This window comes from Lytechinus pictus, chromosome 17 (assembly GCF_037042905.1).
Source record: "Lytechinus pictus isolate F3 Inbred chromosome 17, Lp3.0, whole genome shotgun sequence".
In the NCBI taxonomy this organism is placed as follows: Eukaryota; Metazoa; Echinodermata; class Echinoidea; order Temnopleuroida; family Toxopneustidae; genus Lytechinus; species Lytechinus pictus.
The window spans coordinates 30,463,856-30,483,301 of NC_087261.1; the positions used below are offsets into that span (position 1 = coordinate 30,463,856).

General features: G+C 36.4%; 1 protein-coding gene across 1 annotated transcript; it reads right to left on the bottom strand.

The window, feature by feature from the left end:
* Positions 1-1,241: 1,241 nt before the first annotated feature.
* LOC129280857 (dual specificity calcium/calmodulin-dependent 3',5'-cyclic nucleotide phosphodiesterase 1C-like) lies at positions 1,242-19,106 on the bottom strand. The gene is made up of 10 exons (XM_064112320.1): positions 19,015-19,106; positions 18,706-18,812; positions 15,910-16,041; positions 15,187-15,278; positions 14,488-14,569; positions 13,842-13,904; positions 12,767-12,863; positions 11,777-11,857; positions 8,904-10,352; positions 1,242-7,419 (listed from the first exon to the last, which is right to left on the bottom strand). Exons 1-10 carry the CDS (start codon positions 19,094-19,096, stop codon positions 7,064-7,066), a joined length of 2,541 nt encoding a protein of 846 aa, XP_063968390.1. The 5' UTR covers positions 19,097-19,106; the 3' UTR covers positions 1,242-7,063.
* Positions 19,107-19,446: the final 340 nt, after the last annotated feature.

Genomic DNA, 19,446 nt, shown 5'->3' on the forward strand with positions numbered 1-19,446 from the left:
ATTATTTCTGGACTTTTTGAAAGTCTCACTGAGATTGCACAGAAATCATTTCATGCAAGAGAAAACCCTGAATTCAAACCTTGTTTTTCCTTTTTCTGTGAACCTGTTACTGAGTTTCTTCTCTAAACTGTACATTTAAGAGTAATCTTGCAAGTTATTATTGATCAATTTTGACAGATTGTTTGAATTTAAAAGAGGATACATGTATGTTTTTTAAAGCTTGATAAAATACTTAAAAATAAATTAATTTTGGTTTTAGGGTATGGTAGGTCACATGTTAAATGATTATTGAATACAACAAAGTAATCCTACTGAAATTACTATCACATTACTCTGCATGCATAAAAGGTAATGTGTGTAGAATTATTCAACATCCCTTTCATGAACTGTAACAATTTCTTTTTACAGATCTTATTTGCATTTTACTCAAGATTCGATCGATAATATTCTTTCATTTTTCTCTACTTACACACAAGCGAACTTGTTTCACAATTTTCATCTTTAAGCACTATGCACACTCCACAATCCGTTTGCGATTACAAAAAATACAATAACACTTCCAACTTTTAAAATCCTTTAAAGGTTCTACATAGAGGTATGAATATAAAAATCAAAATTCCTGTTGAGATCCTCCCTTAAAGAATAAAAGCAAATTCAATTCCAAATCATAATGACATCCTAGCAATATATTCTAACCATAGTTTTAGCATTATTCTGAACAAAAAATAAGATATTGTTACATCTTTTCTTTTTTAAGTCATAATGCAAAATTCAATTTGTTCAAAAATCGGGAAGTAGTTGGATCGCATAGTGTGTGGTGGGCTTTGGTCTCTCTCACACACTATATTTCTCTTTCTCTCATATACTATCCTTGTCCGACTTTCTCTTTACTCTATAAATTCTTTAGATTGAAATAGATTGCGATCAGGGACCAAACCAAAGTTGGATTGAAGTTTGCAATATTATAGATTTAGAACTCAATCTTGTTCGTTTGAAACTTTTAATCTAATTTTGGATTGATCCCTAACCACAATGTGTTAGATTGACTTTCAATCTACGGAAATTAGAGAGTATCCTACTCTGTTGACCCCTTATTTCACCCCCTCCAGCTTTCACTATTTCTTTGCTCTTCCTCATGCTAAATTACTGGGAGAAGAAAGACAGGAAACAAAGAGAAAGAGAGATAGAGCAAAGGGAAAGAAACAACTAAAAGTCAAATAATGGAACTGATAATATTCATCTTCATTTTTACAGTATTTATTATTATTTCCTTTTAAAGGTCAATGCAACAGTGAAATTTGATATGTTTAATGTAAATTGTCCAACTCTTAATTAACTCTTATGAAGTTCAAAAACAGGGGAAAACAGACCGAAAAGGAAATTAAATCTATGGAAAATGTTTGAGATAAAAATTTTCTTAGGTACTCTCTGTTCTACACAAACGTAATTTTAAATAGATATTTACAATATTTGTCATGATTCTTATCTAAGTATATTACAAACAGTAGAACAAGCATACTATGATTATGTACATTAAATGTAAGAAGATTATATACAGTAGCCTTATCACTGGAATGTATTAAGATTCTTCATCTATCATCAATATATTAAACCACATCAACAATTAATTCAAAACAAGATAGAAAACATGTATAGTCTTGCCCAAAATACAATACATAAATACAACTTCATATCTTATACACAGTTTGTCATAAAAATGGGTTCCTGAACTCTCAAAGTTCTTTATATACCACACAGTGCATACAGTAGCAACAAAAATAACATAAATGGTGAACATACACATAAAAGCCAATACATTACAAATGTATTGTTCAGTATCAAGCGTGAAAATTTCAGTTCAAGTCACTAGCTTGTCATATATATATTAATCAGCATTCATTTATTTTTGTCAAACTTTTGTATTTTATACTCGGATTAGAGTAGAAATGTAGCAACCGTGCTGAGGACAAAATACTGAAATTTCTTACTAAACACACAACATAATACATGAACTTGATACATTGCCATAAATGCATATCTCAACGAAATTAAGTAGCAGATAAAGCTTTAATTGGAAAACAACTATCGATGCAGAATATTGTGCAGTTTGGTTAAAAATCTGCTTTAAAAGACCAAAATCAATGTATTGCTTGGAATCCAGTGCGTATATTGACACACAATTTACTGTAAATGAAATTTAAAAAACACACAAGGAATAAGACAGAATATGGGACATGTTGATTAAAAACAAAGGTAATAATTAGGCATATAGGCCGAGAAATCCAAGTGACGAGGCCGCTAAAGAGAGACCCTTTTCCTATAGACTTTGTGCATGTCACTCGGTTAGAGACTATGGCAAAGACAGGCAAACTATTATGTGCTCGGGGGTGCAAGAGCGCATACCATATGTTGTCATTTGGGAAACTCAAAATGATAGAAAACGTACTTGAATCAAATTCTACCTATACCCATTCAGGCTCTCACTTTGCACAATAAGTCTGAATTGTAATAGTTTTCATCATGACATTTCGTATCTTTCTTTCAAGTCTTGCAATCAATCTCTCAAGACCAAATTTATGATGACAGAGCAAGCTTCTGAAGAAAGATTTCTACATGCTCATCAGATGAAAAATGGCTTGAATGTGTGTTACAATTCTAGAATTCCTACACAAATTGTGTTTTCAGTCAAAATTAATATCAGTATGGTTGTTTTTGCTATTACTGAGTAGAATCAATTAATTGCATAATGTTTAGGATTGCAAAAAAGTGAAGCTGACATATTAATTTAAAATGACTATGAAAAACAATTACACAGTCAAAACAAACTTGAAGAAGTACATGGAAAATCAGGCAATAAAATACATGAGAAAATAATTTTGATATGATTTTTCAAAGGGAGATTTGCTAAACAGACTACAAAAATATCTAAACCAAACCAATGTCTCACTTCATGAATTACATATGCATTAGCATAATCAATGAAATCACAAAGTCAATTAACAAGTTTATTACACATTTAATGCCATGGGTGACTTGCATGATGACAGCAAAATGCCGAAGATGGCAAAGATAATAACTGAATAACTGAATGAAAATCAGCACATTAATCAAATAAAATTAGACAAACTGTGAATTTATACGGGTTTTAATTCTCCAATGTGTATATATCTACTCATTAATACTACACTGAGTAAAGTAAATCATGCAGCATTTAAAAACAAATCTGAATGTATTTTATCCTCATGACACAATCATTGTGGATGTTTAATAAAGCAAACAAAAGAATATACCTAATACAAAAGTAAATAGAGTTTGTAGAATGACGAACATATTGATTTATTAATTCATTAATCTACACAGCAAAAACTGTGGTGTTAACCGGTGTACATAAGAGGACCACACCAGTTATTTTACACCGGTGTTAAATTGGTGGTGTTAGTTTTACACCTATAGGTGTTATTACAACACCTATGGTTGTTACATTTACACTCTTTGGTGTTATGTTCAATCTCTAGGGTGTTATTTTAACACCTCAGGGTGTGGTCCTCTATTAACACCAATTGGTGTCAGTTTTAACACCACAGTTTTTACAGTGTATTTTTGTTGTGACCAGCATATCAAAACATAGTACCGATAATTGATAAAGAGCAGCCCTTTCCCGTCTAATAATTATTACACACATTTGTAAACAGTTTTGTACAATAAAATGCAGCTTTTTTGTTATAAACTTGTACCATTCCTGCAGTAAGTCCAGAGACTAAAAGACATCGTCTCAATGTCTCAATAATACTAAAACACTAGCACTGATTGTAAATTTAGACCGGCCAGCAGCAACTATTTATGTGTACTTGTATAAAACAAATAACAGAATAAGTAATTAGAAATCGGTTTTGATAAGATACTATTAAACTTTCCTTGATTTTATTATCAAAAGTGATCATTTAATATCCTTTTGAATAATTCTACACATACAATAAGAATATAATAGTCTATCATAATGTAATGAAACAAGGAAACAAATTTGGAAAGTTTGCATGCATATGATTCCTGATATATATCAACAGTTCATGAAAGCTTAAAAAATGAGAGGGGGAGTTGAGAAGGAGAAATGGATAGGATAGAGAGAAGAAAGAGAAAGTCAGAAAAAAGATCTGCAGAACAAAAGGCAAGAGATGAATAAAGGTAGAGATATGACAAAATGCCTGTAATAGATAGAGAGGGGGGGGGGGATGAATGGAAGGGGGTTTAAATGGGGGGGGGGAGGGGGGTGATGTGAAAGAGTGGGATGGAGAAAGAGAGACAAAAGAACCCTTAGGAGGAAGGAAGACAAAGGTAAAAAAAAAAGAAGGAAATGAAGAGAGAGAAAGAAAGAAAGAAATAAATGTATGTTTAGCAAATGAATGAGGTGAAAATTATGAGTGGATATTAAAAATACAAACACAGACCAAGAAACATAGTAGGAAGCATTTGCAGAGCATTACAAACCAATGGAAGAAGAAAGGGAGGGGAAAGCATAGATAAATTCATTCAAAACATCTTCTCCTTTAAAACAGTCTCCCTAAAGTTACAAAGAGACTATGTCTTGCAGGTTCTTATATCAGAACTTGTTGACCTAGCTATGAAAATGGTACAAACAACTACGGAGGCCATGGAAGCAACTACGATACTATATACGCTTGCATCTGCACTGGAGCGTTAACCTTCGGTCTATACTAACACCTAAAAGCCCTTTGACGAAGACGAAAAACACACAGCAACATACACCGGCCGTATACTTGACACTTGCTAACCTAACTAAAACATCACACATTTCAAATGTTATGAAATATTTTAGTTTTTATCAAAATTGGATCAAATTGACACAAAATGTTTTACAGATTTACCCATTAACAATTAAAGTAAACAAATAAATCCCTCACTTGGCTTACGAGGTACAACATCACAATTGCCGTTTTACAAATGAACAATCCAATAGCTTTCTAATGTATATATTGAAAATCCTCCAATTCATTGTACATTGTACATAATGTTTATCTCACTCTTGAACACACTCACTTCCTGTGGTCTGTTGCTACGTACTCTTGCAGCAAAAGATATGCAAGTCTAAAGTGGTAGCATTCAGACAAACATCACAATGTACCTCCCTAAAGTAACATGCTCTAGACAGTCCCATCATAGACCGCACAGAGATATTATTTGCTTTGTTGTGTGAAAGGGGAGGAGGTACCCAATGAGTAAAAAATTCAGAAATATTATCAAGAAAAAAAAATCTTAGGACAATACAATTTCAAAAATTGACAGTTTTAATTGAAATTGATCAATTTTGGCAAATAGATTGTGACCTAGTCACAGTTGAAATGTGACATAAATTTGACAAGTCAAATTAACTCAGCTACGCACATAACAGTTGCCATTCATATGACTGTCCAAATGTAATATACCTGGCGCACATTTTTGCCTCAATCACATGATCAAGAATAACCCCAATGACATCATATGGGTCACCCGCAGTGGGAAGCAGAACACCAATCAAAGTGCAAGACAGCAATTTCACTATATTTAAGTTACTAGCTTGGCAACATGACTACCGGTATTATAGAACTTAATAGACAGGTGACTAGGTGATAATTATGTTCTGATATGAACTAATATTGTTTGGACATTCATGGGTACCCCAATAAGCATACCTGTATCAATAAATCCAGTTTTTATTTGATTTCCTTTCAAAACATTCAATGTCAACAAATGTTATTGCAAATATCTTCACATCTTGGGCAATACTCTGACCATTCCATAAAGCATTGAATCTTTCTTAATTTCACAATAAACTCATTTTCACTTCCCTGTTCATGGGATATAACTCTATACTCAGTAAACCATTCTATCATTTCTCATCTTATCTACCTATTCCACACATTAAAACTAAACACACTGAAATCACAAACACCTATCAGTTATTAACCCAAAGAGGCACCCAGCTTTCATAAGATCAAAATTAATCCTATTTTCTCCCCAAATTGGCAATACTGATTTATTTTCATACTTCATGAAAAAATATAACGTGGATATCACATGAGTCAAAATTACTGATATAAGAACAATTTAAGAAAACATTGCCAATTTGCATTTTTGAATAGTGATTTTGTTATTTTCATCACATTGCCAATTTAAGAATGTAATAATCGACTAAAGTTTAAATGGCTTTTATTCAGAAACGGCACCACATACTCCACTCGGAGAGGCATCAATTTTTCAGCAGATTTTTCTCTTTCAAATATTTCATTTGTCATTACTTGCATTTAAGATAATGATAAACTGTAAGTTTGTCCTAATGGAGACATTATACCTCTATGGGTAAACATTACAATAAAACTCTAAACTTATCCCTATAGAAAAACAGGCACATTCAAATAACAACAAAAAGATCATCTTATATTTTTGTCTCTCATGCCTCTTCTAACTTCAAACTCCTTTCTCAAAAGATCAAAACATTGTTTTTTCATTCATACAATTCCAGAATAATAAACAAATCGAATCAGTTCATTCTTTATGATTACTGCTGATATTTATAACATTCATATACCATCCTAAATTTTGAGCTACAGTTTCTATAGCATGATATCCAATAGCATGCACTTTCCAAAGACAACAGTCTGCTATCTGCAGGTTAAGCCATAACTTGGGGTTGATGGTAGTACGACAAACAACATCTTGCCACATGTAAGATTATCACACATCCCTCTCAGAGCACAAACTATGACCTAACTCTCTCTCGTTCTATCCCACCTGGATGTAACAGTTTACCAAATAAATCAATTATGAATATTTTAGCAACGATGATCAAAATTGTCCCTTTCACTTTCCCCAAGAAAGCAAGGTGTAATCACGATATCCCTAGAACTGAGTTGGGTTTTTGTATCACTTATCAAAATGAGCTGTATAACTGACTCATCACATCAACCTTTATTCAACATTTATTTGGCACAATAAACAATCCCTCTGAAGATACAAATCAAATGCAGAGAGAGTTCAAAGGTTATACTTCCTCCTATATCATCAAAGATCACCTAGAGAGTTCTGCACTATCATGGGTGCTACCTGTGCCCGACTTAGACTCTGTCTCCCTTGTACCAAGATGGCGCTGTACCCGTGGACTCCGATCTCCTAGAGCCTGGACGTGGCTCATGGATGCAGTGGAGGACGACGGAGACGGCTGGTCTCCAGTCTGCATCTGTTGTCTACGCCGAGCGATAGAGGCTAGTTGATTACTGGTGAAGTCTTGAAGGAGTGGGCTTAGGGCGGCTGGTACCGAGTACGGTGGTGATGTAGGGGTATGGTCTGACGGAGGAGAGGTAGGAGCATAGATATTCAGCATACCCCTTGGTGGCACCCGGGGAGACAGACTCCCAGAACTGATTACTATAAAACAAGAAACAAAATATATTGATAATTATTCAAACTCTCCAAGTGAAATTAACATGGTGGAGGAAACATCACACAGTTCACACAATACATCACATCCAATCAACAACGTTGCTTCCATATCAAGAACAGAAATCTTAACAGTCTTAACATTCTGAACAGCAGTATCATTCAATTTACCATCAAAAGAAACTTGTATGACCTTGCACCTAGTATCGTCTAGAAAAGGCATTATATACAGTTGAGGCCAGAAGTTTTCATACACCCAGGAAATTCAAAGAAGGGTTGACACTTGTCAAACATCATAAAATTGACTGTATCTTAAAAAAATATTTGTGCTATCATGACGAATTTGTTACCAAACAAATGAGTATGTCATGCCCCTTCATCACATTGCTTTATCAGCAGGAGCTGAAAAATATTCAAGGTGTCATATTCCCCTAAAAATCTTCATATTTTAGACAAATCAAAAATAAAAACTTGACAAAACCATTTTATATTTGTGCTAGTTACTTCTCAAAACAAACATTTAAGATTACACTTTTTCTTCAGTGGTGACATATCATGATAGAAAATGTAATATACATCATTGATTTGACATTTATATATTTCTATGAAACGATGTTTGAAAATATAATGACAAACAATAGAATACATTTGGCCCGAATAATACTATTTTTTCTTCAAAAAAAATTCTACCTGAAATATACACTTTAATCCCAACGGCATCCCAAATCACGTGAAAGAGCTTAATATGCCCTTTCATTTGATACCAAATTCTTCATGGTAATATTCATATTTCTGAAGATAAAGTAAATTTTACAATGTTTGGCAAGCTAACAAATTTCACTGAATTCCATGGGTGTATGTAAGATTTTGGCCTCAACTGTATATAATTAGTATAAACAGTTGTAGTACCTAATCAAAAGTCAGAGCGATGTCTTTCCTGCAGGATTCTTTCAAACGCTCTTCGTTACCAATCATCACATTTTATCACACAAAAAACAATAGGGAAAACAGGAAAGCTGCAATGAAGAAATGCATAGCGCCTTCACAGAGGGATTCTTGCTAAAAAAAAAAAGATGGCACCAAATTTTGAAGAGTTGCCTTAATATCAATCCTAAAATTTAAAACCTTCTGACCTTCAAAAGAGTCAGCTGGATGCATAAAGCTTTAGATCTGAAAAATATTTATAGGATGAACATCCAGGCAATTCTTTGAACTACACTTTGCATTTCTCATAAAACCTTTACTGACATGACTTACAGTTGTGCTAAAAAGTCAGTGAACCTCACCACAAAATGTACTCCTTCATCATGCTGAGTGAAACTTTATTAAATGTAATACTTCATCACCTGAAGTCAAAATTAAATATTTAAAACAAGGCAGAAGTTGAACACTTTCAATATGTCCATTTTCTGATGGTGTTCACTAACTTTTAGCACAACCATAAACATGAGGTTGATGGATGATGTCCTTACCTGGAACTTGGAGATCTCTCTTTCGTTGATTCTCAACGATGCGTTTCCTGATGAATGGTGATCCTTTCTCTCTAGGTCTTTCCTTATTCCCTGATGAATCACTTGGTACCAAGAGAGATGATGAATATCCTTCTGTTCTAGAATGCTGTGTGGTGGAAGGGTTAGCCAGTGAAGACCCTCTACCTTCGTTAGGTCTCACAAGGAGACTCGTGGGTGTTGCTTTAGTCCTATGTTCTAACACATTGCCTGTGTCCCGGTTTGAGCTTGAGGGCGACAGAGCTGCTTTTAAAAAGTGCTTGGAGTTTCGTGGAGACACGGAGTTCTGTTCCGAGTACATCAGAAGACCTCTCTCCTGCCAGTACACTGGCTCGGAGCCATCATGCTGCTTATTGTGCGACATGTTATGATGGAGCAGTGATGAAGCGGATCTAACGTCTACAGGCATAGAAAAATCCACATTGTTGTTGAAACCATGTCCAAGCTTTGCTATTGCATTATTGCCTTGACCACCTACACTGTGTAAGCTACTGTCTGATAAACCGGGAGATGTGTGGCTAATTCTCAGGGGATGACTGGCACGTTGGAGTAAAGGCGATTCAATACATGGTGGCGGGCTTCCTACGGGGCTACAAAGGTCTCCGCTGGGGCTCCGTGGTGACCGCGGTGACTTTTCGATCTTTTCCCAAGGGTCATCAAAGCGCAGCTCCTTCCGCAGGGTATTTGGAGAGCGGGGCAGACGTAAACTAAACGATTCCAATCGTCTGCTGCCCACGAAGCCTCCTTGCAGCATGTTCTCTGTTGCACTTTTGCGTTTGTTGACCTTAGGAGACCTACTATCTCTCTGCTTAGCTTCCATGGCGGTCCGCATTGTAACCGCACTTGTTGAGCTGGCACTACGTAAATTATCTGCACTGTGGGAATGGACACCAATGGTGTTGGAGTCTGATAAAGTCACATCGATGGCTCTGTGCACACCGAGAGCACGATGCGTTTGAGGTGAAAGCACTGCAGAATGAGGACGCACCTGTTCCTGATGCGCATGCACCTGGACCTTGTGAGTACGTTCCCGGATTGCACTATGTTTGTGTTTCCCAGCAAGGGATACGTTCCCACTCTCCATTGAAACCTTCTCCTCTGCAGGGCTCAGCTTCAAAGTCTTTGTCTCCAGTTCTGCAAGATCTACGCTCTTCGGTGAGCTCGCTTCACGCTCACTCTCCGTCACCATCGCTTTCTCTTCCACTTTACAGTCCTTTTTCTCATTTGATGAACTTTGAATTGCACTGTTTTGTTTGGCTGTGGTTTGGGTTGAAGCTGCCTGTTCTTTTTCTTTTCGATCCAGCCATACCCTCTTGTTCTCTCTCATATTGTGAAGCATCGACTCTGAGAGGTTTGATGGCATGAAACGAGCCCAGTTCTTAAAGAGAGGCTCAACCACAAATCCGATGAACCCTATGAAATAAAGAATTTTAAAAATATATTAGTAAACAAATATTGACTGTGCTTGAGGATGACAGTATGCAAATAATGCACGTAAGCGCGTGCATGCAGGGCCAAATAATGAACGATGTGCGAGAAGAACCAATGGATATACCGCACCGAGGTCCGCAGGACCGAGTGCGGTATATCCATTTGGCGAGTCGAGCACAGAGTTCATTATTTAGGTCCTCTATGCACAAGAATGCGTGCATCGTTTGTTTTTTACAACCCCCCTCCTTTCCCCATGTTACTGAGTTGTCCCGAATGCTATATTTGATCTAAGTTCTAGATATTTCTAGATAATCCCAGACCTCGCACTATCCTGCACTCTGACGTCAGAGTGCAGGATAGTACTTTCGGAATGACGTCAGAGTGCAGGATAGTGCATTTTGGATGCAATAGTGCGATTTGCTGAATATCATGTGATCCGATTTGGACCAATCAGATTACAGAACATTCTTGGGAGTTGTATAATGTCAATTAATATTCATTACCACCCTCTGCTATCACCCCAAGGCCTTGGCTGAGGGATGATAGTAGGGCCGGTATGAAAAGCACTGAGGTAGTGATGATTTTCACTGTCACCCGAATACAGAGCAGTCCACATTTGTTTCATATACATGTACCTAATTGATAATCACATAACTCTATCCCCAATCGATTAAATTTCAGGACCACTAGTGTAACATTTATCTCAATTTGATTTGCTAAATTTAAACGGCTACTCTGCTGCATGCTGGCCAGGACAACCGATAAAGTCATTTTGGCTGCGCGTACATGACCGAGCAGCAGCAGCGCAGCCAGGTAGCTTGAGCAAGCTAGATGCGCGCGTAGAAATACAACTCGTGGCCCCGCCCTCAGGGGTTACGTGTACTATCAGAGGGTTTGATAGAAGAAATTTACAGTAAGTCAAACCCCTGAGACGATGATAGACGGAATAAAACCGCGTCACATGATGCAGTTTTGACCAATCAGAGATACCAATGTCAGTATGAGGTATATAAAACAAAATCAATCACTTTGATTCAACTTAACACTGCACTCAAACTTGTCCAATTTGAATGTGAATCTGCTAGGACCTGATGAAACAAGTTCCATGAAATTCAACCATCAGAAATAAAACTCAACAAATAACAAGAAAGAGGTAATTTTTTACTTGCCAGAGGAAAGTCTGTGATATAATTGTTCCCCTTTAAGAATAACATAAAACACCACATACTATTAATTTTCAAATAAAATCATTAGCTGGCATCTTTACATTTATGTTAGTTACTCTATTAGCTCAAGCGACTGTATTGTTTTGAAAACGCTATATAAATTTAGCCATAATTATTTCAACAATGTGTTTCATACGTGTAAAGCAAAACCCTGTTACAATTGAGTGAATTTGAACTTACCGCATTGTATCTGTGGTATAGTAGTTGTGTCTCTATTGCAGTTCATTGAGATTGGTAACTCTTCAGCCTTCTCCCTATCACCTACAAAATCAATTAAATACAGAATTAAAAAATACCCCTCAATCTCTCTACAGGTATATGTAAGTACCGGTATACTTTGCCTATAAATTTTGACTTGTTAACCTGTGTTCGATGTTAGAAACTTTTAACAGCAAAATAAGCATCAAATTAATAAATGTTGTTGTGCTGCATCAGCAATAGTGCCAGCTACGACGTAGGTCTGACCAAGCTTGCAGCCTAGCAAGTGAAAGCTTACCAAAAAACAGGTAAATTTTGTGATTGTGGGATAAAGAACGTTTTCTCATGTCATAAATGTGGCGTATTTTGAAATTTCAATAATTGATTTGCAATAGAAATTTCCCACTTTCAACTTTTTATTTCGAGTTTGAACCATTTAAATCTCCTAAATGATTCTGCATTTCTCATCTATAGGCTATGGATTGAAACTAAGTGCATGTAGTCGCAGCGAACATTGATTTTATAAGAAATTCTTTAAAATAACTATTTTGTCGATATAGATAAGGTTCATTTGCAATAAATAATTAACCTAGCTCTTTGATATCAAGCAAATGTTGGACACAGTATATCAGTTGCTTGGAAAAAGACAAGACTAAAAATGCCATGCTTCTTTGTTAAATGTAACATCAATCGCACAGTTCCTACCACAATCAAGTGACAAATATTCTTTATTCTTACAAACACTTGGGTAGACTAGTCATTTTATTGGATTCTGTTCAAACTCATTTTTATTCATTTTATTTTTAATACATGTACCATAAGTGGCATTTATCTTTAACCTGTTAAATACTGAATTCTTTATTTCTCATATGGATTTACAATGCCAATGTAGTTCCAGAACGCAACAGGGTAGTGATATGTTGATGGGTTTGTCCTAGAGGACATCCAGTTTGACCAAGAGGGCGCTCTTACCTTGTCTGAAGAACTCCTCGGACACAACATTGCCCCACTTTTCAGTTACCTGCCATGGTCGGCAGGGATTACAGATATCAGCACACTTTAGAGCAATCTAAAACAAGGAGAAAGAGAGAAGTTTATCGATAATGTGTCTCAAATTTGTCATATTTATTTCAAACATAAGAGAATTTATATCCTCATTAGTACTGTTTTTCACAATCATTCTTGTTGATATAATAATCATATTCATTACATCATTACCCTCCCCCTCCTAATCACCATCATCATCATCATCACCATCATCATCATCATCATCATCACCATCATCATCATCATCATCACCATCATCACCATCATCATCATCATCATCACCATCACCATCACCATCACCATCATCACCATCACCATCACCATCATCATCATCATCATCATCATCATCATCATCATCATCATCATCACCATCACCATCATCACCATCATCATCACCATCATCACCATCACCATCATCACCATCACCATCATCATCATCATCATCACCATCATCATCATCATCATCATCATCATCATCATCATCATCACCATCACCATCATCATCATCATCACCATCATCATCACCATCATCACTACCAACACCATCACCGTCATCATCATCATCATCATCATCATCATCATCATCATCATCATCATCACCACCACCACCACCACCACCACCATCATCATCATCATCATCATCATCATCATCATCATCATCATCATCATCATCATCATCATCATCATCATCATCATCATCATCATCATCACCATCATCATCATCATCATCATCATCATCATCATCATCACCATCACCATCACCATCATCATCACCATCATCACTACCAACACCATCACCGTCATCATCATCATCATCATCATCATCATCATCATCATCATCATCTCCATCATCATCATCACCACCACCACCACCACCACCATCATCATTACTATAACCATCATCACTACCAACACCATCACCGTCATCTTCATCATCATCGTCCTCCTCCTCATCATTGTAAACTATCCTGGCTATGATTACCTTGATACATCAACTTACTTGTAAAATAAATTTCCTAGTTTCATGTTTATTGAGATTCAGATCACTCCCTTCAAGCATATTCTGCAAAAGAGAAAAAACAAATAATTGTCAAATTTCCACCAGAATTTTGAATGAAATAATATATGCTCATGATGGATGATTTAGAATGTAAAAGAGTAATATTTTACAACTTTGATTCTATATACATATATTTGTTTGTTACTGTTACATTGTGATAATACCACTATATATCATATTGTTCAGGATTAGTATGTTATCTTTTCTTTAAATAAAAAAGTAAAATCATATAGGATTTGTATAGCATACATATCCACCTTGCTAGGTTCTCAAGGCGCTCCTATATTACCCCGGCTAAGCTAAGTCTACCTATTCTGGTGCGCAAAGCTTTTTCAGGAATTTCTTCCTGCCGGTACTCATTATCTCACCTGGGTTGAGTGCAGCACAATGTTGGTGAATTTCTTGCTAAAGGAAAACATATATAGAGCAAGATGGTTGCTCTATATAATATGCTCTTTTTTATTGTTGTCTTGTTTGAATTATCAAGTTCATTTGCATGCATCTTTTATTGTAAGATGATGGAAATAAATAAATGAATGGCTTAGGGATGCTCGGATAAAGAAATATCAGAAGAGGAGGAACCTACCTGGAATTGTGAAAGGAACTCTTGTTGCCTGGCGATGTCTGTCGCCAGGATTAACGATCGTATATGATCCACAAACATCTTCCTGCGTGTGGACAAAGGAGAAGTTCCATCATTATACACTTGTGACTTGCAATTCTTCTATTCAATCATAATATTATTCTGCTTGAACATAATGCTTACTTTATCTTGTGATGCTACAGCAATGTGTACATGTATGCTTGTTATTGTGTGCGTATAATTGTGTTTTTACAGACATGTATAAATCAGATGTTTCGGGCTGACCTTCAACGTCACCACTCAAAAGACGTGACCCTTCAACCACGAGCATTTGACGGCAGAATCGTGTGTTCTTAAGGCTTTATATCACTGCTATATTGATATTCTATCCCTCCACATCACTATGTTTTTCAATATCCAATTTCAGGAATGGTGGAGGGTATGTTTGCAAATACATGTATATCCCAACTTTTTTCAATTGATATTAAAGACTCAGCAATCTTTACAAATAGTTATCTTCATGAATCATTCTATGATACTTTCCCCATTTCAACCAGCTAATGAAAGGTCATACACATTTTTCAAGGAATATCTAAACAATAATCTGAAACCAAGCACATTTCAGACATTGCTTATGAGACAAAAACTGTGAATTGTTACAAGTTTGAACCATGAGGTGCAGCAGCCAATGAGAAGACGTACCATTCCTCAGGTGGTAGATGATCTAGAAGGCCCGTTTCTGTGAGAACTGAGATACCAACCCGCCAGTGATGGTTCTCAAGAATCGAAGAATTCTGAAACAAAAACAATCAAAACAAACTCAACTAATTGTGAAATTGTAACATAAATCTACTGATCAAGATATCTGTATTGGTAAATTAACCAGTAGTGTTGTTGTTGTTGTTGTTTGAGTTAAAATTATGTTTCAAAAGAAAGATGATTTCACCATTCTAAAAAAAAAAAAAAAATGCCTACTTTACCAGACTGTCAATTGAGACAGCTACATAAATACCCATTTCCTACGTTTATTTTCATCGATATTGTCAATGAGAAGATTCAATTTCATCACGGGTGAAGCGAGCAACATGGAGATAGTATTAACACTGCTGCATAGATGCAGCATTCTCCACTCCATGGGGCATTATGAAGAAAATTCAAAGTATCACATTTGCCCACAAATGATGTATGCACTTTACAATGCTCAGATGATTATCTATAAATGGCAAAGATACATTATGTTTGCCACACAAAATATGTACATTCTCTACTCCCTAGGGAATTATGAAAAAGAAATATGTTTGGTGACACAAAATATATGTTTTTACAAAAACTATACACACACTCCCCTCCCAAGTGAAAGGTCATTACTCATCTTCACAAAGAATGCATGCATTTCTCCACTCCCTGGGGAGTAATTAAACCAACCTGGTAAAGATCAGCAAGATGGTGCTTTGAGTTGATGAGGTACTTTTGATTGACACCAGGATGATCTAGGTCATGCATCGCTGACCCCAACAGCGCCCCCATTATCTCAATGGGTGTCAGGGCTTCTCGCAACTGGAAAACAAAAATATATTTACATAATTTTTGTTTCGATTAGCTTGTTTGCCAATTCTATTCTAAAAACTGAATGACCTACAAAATGGAAAGATGGTACAGGTTAAGGAGTCAGAACCACTAAACAATAATTTCAAAAATGAAATTTGAAGTGATTAAAATCTCGCAAAAAAGGGCATTATCAGGTCTACATTGTATACCACTACCTTGCTACCCCCACCTATCCATCCTGACAAGCCTATCTCACCTAGCCTGCTCATTCTCCACTCCCTGGGGAGTATTCCAGCCAGTTGCATTAAAGCGCACACAATACTGGATAAGCTCCAGTTACTTTCACATTCTACCGGATAACCATTTTGGAACCTGGGTGAAGAGTGGCAAAGTATGGATCAATGCCTTGCCCGATGATGCTAGGCCACGGTAGGATTCAAACACACGACCCTGTGATTACAAGGCGAGAGTCAGAACCACTACACCACAGTTCTTCGATGGTTTGTGCCCTCAAGCTGGATACCGCCCACCCCTTTCCCTGCCTAGAGTCCCCTAACCCATCTCATCATAGAGCAATAGGAGATCCTTGACGACAGCCTAGGACTGCAGATTAAAGGAGAATGAAACCCTTGAAACCAGCTGAATCCATATCAAAGAGAAAAATCAAAGAAACATATTGTTGAAAGTTTGAGGAAGATTGAATGAATAATAAGAAAGTTATGAGCATTTGAATATTGAGATCACTAATGCCATGTAGATCCTCCCATTGGCAATGCGACCAAGATATGTGATGTCACACACGTACAACTCCCTCATTACTTTAGTACTTATTTCACTTATATTCTCACTTTTACAGAGTCTATCACAAGGTGAGGTGTTCTCTTTATGAGAGGACAAGTACAGAGGTTTCACAACATTATATCATTGATGAATCGTTTGTCATATATATGATTAGAATGAGCAAAAAGAGATGTTTTGGGGTATATTTTCAGTGTCCAAAAGGGGATAGTTGTTCATCTGTGACATCATCGATCTTGGTCGCATTGCCAATGGGAGGATCTCTATAGCATTAGTGATCTCGACATTCAAATGCTCATAACTCTTCTATTGCTAGTCTTATTTTACTCAAACTTTTGTTGATCTTATTCTTTGATATTTCTGCTTTCACAAAAGCTAACTTGCTCCACGAGTTTCATTCTCCTTTAAATACAATAAAGGGATGTGAGTCAAGACTGCTTCCCAACCACGTGCCTTCAAATCACCACCATCCACTGAATCACGCTCACCAGGTAAAGAGATACTCATTAGAAAAACAAGACTATAGATGCTACGGTTGAAATGGGATACCGGCGGAAAAGTGGTAGGGGAGAGGGAAAGAGACAGAGATAAACAAAGATGTCAAGATTGCTGTTAAAGAGTGTAAGAGAGATATGGGGAAAGAGAAAGAGGAAAAGACACAGAGAGACGGAGGATAAACAAGAGAAAATGAGAGAAAAAATTCACAAATAAAGAGAGAAAAAAATAGATAGATGGAAGACACAAATAAGATATCACAGAAAGTTGTAAGGATTTAGAGTGTGAGTGAGAGAGAGGCAGTTTTAAGGCAGGTGAGAGAGATGCAGAGAAAAAAAGTAAAAGTCACAGAGAGAGATAGAGAGAGGGGCAGCAAGAAATAGATAGATGGAAGATACAAATCGAGATATCACAGAAAAATATCTTCGGGCAAGTTTGCAAATTGGATGTTCCAGATTTGGCGGGATCAGATGGGAGATGAAAAACTTCAAAGCTTCTATCACGCCAGATAATGCCATCTCCCGTTACCAAATGATCCATATACTCATTAGGAATTGGAGGATGACCACACGGTCTTTTTGGAGTAATCTCTCAAAACACCTTGATGCATTTTCAGTTCATCCTTCGTTCCACGCCACTTTCAGGTGAACTAGAAAGCATTACATCATCTAAACCTTACCAGATGCCCTACATGAGATATAAGAGTTCACTTCCAGATAAATCTGGGTCTGCATTTAAGCAACCATTTTCACCCTAAAAGCAGTTTTCATAGACATTCGGTTGAAAAAATGGCACTAGCGTTCATTTCATTTTGTACAGCTTGTAAAATTGCCACCTGAGTGAGAACATTTACTTTAAAAACGTTAAAAACACTATGTTTAAAAGGCAGTTAAGGTAAACCAGCAAGGGGACCCCCCCCCCCCCCCCGCCCAAAAAAAAAAATCCCTCAAAGTTGCTGAATTTTCACATTTCGAATCTTTCCATCCATAAAAGTTGCTTGAAGGCAACAGAGATCCTAATGATTCCAGGACAAATGTGGCTTGCCTCTTGTCAAGACACAATGTTTGGACACTGTCATTTTCATCATCGTCTTTATCATCAACATCTACCATCATCATTAGCATCATCGTAATTATCATCATCATCATCATCATCATCATCATCATCATCAACATCATCATTATCACAATCATCATCATCATCATCATCATCACCACCACTACCACCACCACCATCATCATCATCATCATCATCATCACCACCACCACCACCACCACCACCATCATCATCATCATCATCATCATCACCATCCTCCCCCTCCTACTCCTCCACCTCATCCTTAACCTCATCATTATCACTCTTATCATCATCAATTCTTACCTTCTCTTCTTGTAAATAACAGTGCATAGCTTGGCAGACGTCTGCTGCATGCATAGAATTGTGATATGGGTTCTTGCTTTTATTGTAGTATGCTTCTTCAATCAATTCTGTAATTGAAAAATATGTAAATAAAAATAATGAAAATAATAATCATTTCAATATAAATTTCTTGAATCTCGTCTCTTCATACTTGATACTCTTCATACAGCCTGGTACATGAAACAGTTCACAACACAATATTAAACTGGAGTCATTTTAATAAAGCTGTTTGAAAGTTAAGCAGGTATAATAATTATATTTATGACTTACCAAAGCTCTTCATAAGCCTACAGCTGTCCAGCTTAAAATGTCTGGTCAGTCCATATTGCTCAAACAAGTGAAAGAGGACCATTCTCAAAGAGTGACCTAGGATTATCAAAACAAAAGATATGAATATTTAGATACAAAATAGTTTCAATAATTCATGTTTACAGGGGAATATGCTTGTACAAGAGCTATATTTTCATATACCATTCATTGAACATATTTTGATATACCCATTTTTCTATAGACCATATCATGTATGCGTTGTATCAGGTGTCAGACCCAATGAGTACAGCAAACAATTTCAACTCTCCGATTTCTCAACCGGATGTTCAAAGTCCTGTTTTGAATTGTGCATTCATAAAACAAAGATTTACAAAATATTGATAAAAAGGTTGATTGATTGATTGATTGCATTTATTCTTTTTCATTCTAAAA